At 40.5% G+C, this 4,233-nt stretch overlaps 1 protein-coding gene across 1 annotated transcript; it reads right to left on the bottom strand.

Moving 5' to 3' along the window:
* Positions 1 to 1,637: 1,637 nt before the first annotated feature.
* LOC111651026 (stonustoxin subunit beta-like) lies at positions 1,638 to 4,226 on the bottom strand. Its single transcript, XM_023400988.2, has 2 exons — positions 2,767 to 4,226; positions 1,638 to 2,614 (listed from the first exon to the last, which is right to left on the bottom strand). Exons 1-2 carry the CDS (start codon positions 2,858 to 2,860, stop codon positions 2,088 to 2,090), a joined length of 621 nt encoding a protein of 206 aa, XP_023256756.1. The 5' UTR covers positions 2,861 to 4,226; the 3' UTR covers positions 1,638 to 2,087.
* Positions 4,227 to 4,233: the final 7 nt, after the last annotated feature.

Genomic DNA, 4,233 nt, shown 5'->3' with positions numbered 1-4,233 from the left:
TTAATGTATTGACATATATGTCTAGCCCATACAAATATGTTTATATATGTATGCTTATATTGTAGACATGTTATGTAAATATATATCCACTCCAAAGTCTGTCAATATGTTAGGTTTTATAAGTCTGGGGCCCTTTTCCTAGAAAGATAGGTCAAAATCAATGAGATATTAATAAAACATATATATTAACAAAACATATATATTAACATAGGGCATTTGTATATGTATGTTGTTTTAATAAACTTGCATAAATAAATTAAATATGTATTTAATCCGATATATTGTTAATATATATGGTCACAATATAAAAATTCATAATATAGATATTTCTAATATATGTACATATACAAATTTGTGTGTTATAAACGTATATCTCTTTACATGGGTTCAATTTGTGGAGTTTTTTCATTTGATATGGATTTTAACCTGCAACAAACAAACATAATAATATATGGATCTTCAGTGATAATTAACACCTGTATGATTAGAAAAGACTGGGAGGATGTGTCGGTTGAATAATTCCTTTGAAGGCAAATATGTTACTGGTGTAAATATTTACATTTTAATCAATTGGCAACTTTTCATTTTCACTACTAGATACTTAATTATCTGCATAATTTATTTCTAAATGTTTTTTTGGGGGTTGACTCATTGATTCATCAGATTTATTAAACAATCTGACATTTTATTTTATGTGTATAAAACAAAATTGACTCATGATATATTTACCATTTTGCTTTTGTTGCAGCTCCAGTTGTGTTTCCTAAGGAGACGAGTTACCTGCCGATTTTAGAGGTGATGATACAGCGACAAAGTCTGAGTTCAGTTAAAACTGAAGCTGAACTGAACGTTATTCAAACAACTGACAGTCAGTTTAACACAGAACGAAATAACCTTTCAGTCTCACTCCTACCTGATATTTTCACCCTCTAACTTAGAAATGCCTTGCTTTCTTTACTGTATTATGTCAATGGTAATCATAAAAACTGTACTTTAGTGTTGTTCTCAGTTTTGCAACTTGAGTTGAGTTGAGTTGCTGCCCCAAGTGAAGGAGTTCATCAGCTTCAGCAGTAATGCAAACCATCATTGCAGATCATTGTGGTGAAGAGGGATGGCAAAGTTCTCAATTTACACGTCTATCTTTGTTCCAATCACCTATGGTCATGAGCTCTGGGTAGTGACCGAAAGCATGAAATTGCAGGTACAGGCGATTGAAATGGGTTTCCTCCACAGGGTGAATGGGCCCAGCCTTAGAGACAGGGTGAGGAGCTCAGATATCCGGAGGGAGCTCAGATTAGAGTCGCTGCTCCTTCAGGTCTAACGGAGCCAGTTGAAGTGGTTCGGGCGTCTGATAAAGATGCCTCATGTGCGCCTTCTTTTGGAGGTTTTTCCGGGCACATCCAACTGGGAGGAGACCCCGGGGTAGACCCAGAACTCGCTGGAGGGATTACATATCCCATCTGGCCTGGGAACGCCTCGAGATTCCCTAGGAGCTGGAAAGTGTTGCTGGAGAAAGGGATGTCTGAATGCCCTGTTTAGCCTGCTGCTACGACGACCCGACCCCAGGTAACCGGAAGAAAATGGATGGACGGATGGACGGACATTCAAACCAAACATTTTACCAAAAATCACATTTTTATTTTAAAACTCTCCAATTCATATACCCACCATTTAATAAGGTGGGTATAGGTAATAAGGAAGAACAAATAAAATACAAATAAAAACTTCATATCAAATAATAACCTATCATACTTGAGACAATAAAAACAACCAAAGTGGTTGGGAACAAACCAACTTTGAATGATGCGAAAAAATTATCCAATATAAACAGATTGCTAGAGATGAAGACATATAATTGAGAATGTCAAAAATGTAAAACCTTTTAAAATAACATTTTGATAATTATTTACAAGTTAGTTTATTTAATAGAGCTAAATAAAACGGCAAAGAAGATAAACACATTAATATCCCAGTTCTGCAGGACTCCCAGTGAGTCATGGACACCGTATTTCATTGAACACTGCTCTTAGGGCCAGAGCAATGATTACTGGGTATGACAAATGTCTTGGAAACAGCACTGACGTCGACTAGATGAGCACAGAGAGTGAGGAACCAGATCCAACCCAGAACCCGGGGTAAAGAGTCTCAGTGAAGGTGGTGTTGAAGGTGTGGATGTGGATCAGTGAGTCAGAGGACACTCTGTAGAAGGACAGAGAACCAGCAGGACAATCCACATACACTGCTACTCTGTTAGAGACAGAGCATGGAGGGAGGTCGGCTCTTTTCTTATTGTGACTGACAGAGTAACCATCATCACCCGAGCAGCTCAGACTCCAGGACTGATCCGTCTCTCCAAACCTGCAGTCAAAACTACACCCTCTCCTTCTGATTCCTCTGTAGGTCACTGCTATTTGAACCTTTCCCTCCCACTCGACCTCCCAGTAACTGTGATCAGTCAGACCATCTCTACACAGCAGCTGATGCCAGTGGTCAAATCTCTCGAGATGATAACCATATGACTGCTGCTCTCTCACTGCCGCCACCGTCCTGTTGTTGTCAGACATTTTGAGGTTTCTGTGAGCTGTGTTTCTGTCCAGTGTGAGTTCATAGGCGTCTGATGGAGAGAACAAGACACAACACAGCAGCAGTTTATCATCTAATGCAACTGATGGGTTTATTTGTTGGTTAACAACAGCCGGAATTTGACAGATAAAAACCTCTCAATGATTCATCTTTTTTGGATCTTAAAAGTAAAGACACACTTACACTTCCTCAGACCAGGTGTCAGCCTCTGCTCTCCACCATGCTCCAACCTGGAGGAGGCAACAAAGTCAGACTGAACCTTCAGAAACTTCCTCATCAATGATCTTCATAGGGAGGATCATTGTCCCGTTTAAAGTCTACCTGTCTAGTTTTAGAATTACTTGCACAGGCTCAAGAGGCATTTGTAAGGTAAACACAAACATAGGTTTTTTTTTTAAGTATTTGAGCAAAAAATAAACAGTGTTGCCCCTGCTCGCCATTACCGTGTGGGACAGAGGGTTTGCCTTTGTCCCCAGAACCTCCCTCTCCATGTGGAAAGTCCAGTTGCATCTGAGCCTTAGTCTATCATTGTCCCTAATCTGATGTGCTGATGATGAGGATGTTCTATCACAGTGTGCAGCTCTGATGTCACCTACTTGATTTCATAATCATCCTCTTCCTGTTGATGCTCATACTGTGCTGTATCATCAGTAAAGTTCAACAGATCACGACCATAGTTCAGGTAGCTGAATTCATAATCCTCAAGGTAGACAGGAGGGCATGCTGGATGATGTAGCCTCTGATAGAGTTGCTCCATTTTGGCTGTTCTTTAACACTGTACCATCAAAATCTTATTAAAGATTTCTTAAGTAAAACAAATATGAAACTTGTGTCCCTTCTATTCATTTTACATCTGGAGACACAAATAAATATATTCCTCTTAACCACACGAGACACATGACAGCAGAATTACAATTAAGTCAAAAATAAGTTCATTCATTTAACTCAACATCAAAAGAAAGCCGATTCCTTCGTGTTTCCTCCTTCAGGAGGTGGTGGGGTTGGTTGATGGTTGGTTCTTGTCAGATTATATCTTTGTGGACTGGAGGCCAACACTGCCTAGAGACAATTATATACGATCCACACAGATCCTGGTCTGACATTAGTTAGGAGCAGTGGCGATTGCTCTAAGACTGCAAGGGAAGCTCAGCTTCCCCTAAAATTTCAACAAAATAAGTGGTCAAATATGTTCTGTTGTGTGAACATTTCATTGACTAAATATGCGCTAGAACACGTTCATCTTTTGTTCAGAATCAGCTGCTTATCACAGGTAACCGACCTGACTCCTCCTCCTTCCTCCCGCAGCGCCACAGAGCTTTACACAGTGTAGACGCCGAGCGTCTACTGACTTCAACGGGGAAGCAGAGAGTGGGTTGTTCCACTGCAGTCAAACTAGACGGTCATTGGATAAATGCTGGGCTTTGTCCCGCCCATCGGACGCTCAGCGTCTCTGGGGGTCTATGGGACAGTGGGCTGGCCCAGATGCTCGGCTTCTGCATGATGATTGGATGATCTGTCTGAGGCTGAGTCCCTTTTTGATTGACAGCGAAATGAGCGAATCAGCGATCTTGAAGTATAAGCATCCACCGGAGCAGTTTTCAAGTTTTTAATTCCGTTGTTCGGAGTTGATCTGGAGACGTTACTGATCCT

This window comes from Seriola lalandi, unplaced genomic scaffold (assembly GCF_002814215.2).
Source record: "Seriola lalandi dorsalis isolate HSWRI2012SDOR001 ecotype SW California unplaced genomic scaffold, Sedor1 jcf7180002053117, whole genome shotgun sequence".
NCBI classification, from domain to species: domain Eukaryota; kingdom Metazoa; phylum Chordata; class Actinopteri; order Carangiformes; family Carangidae; genus Seriola; species Seriola lalandi.
Note: the sequence above shows the minus strand (reverse complement) of the source record. Positions and strands in the feature narration are given on the sequence as shown.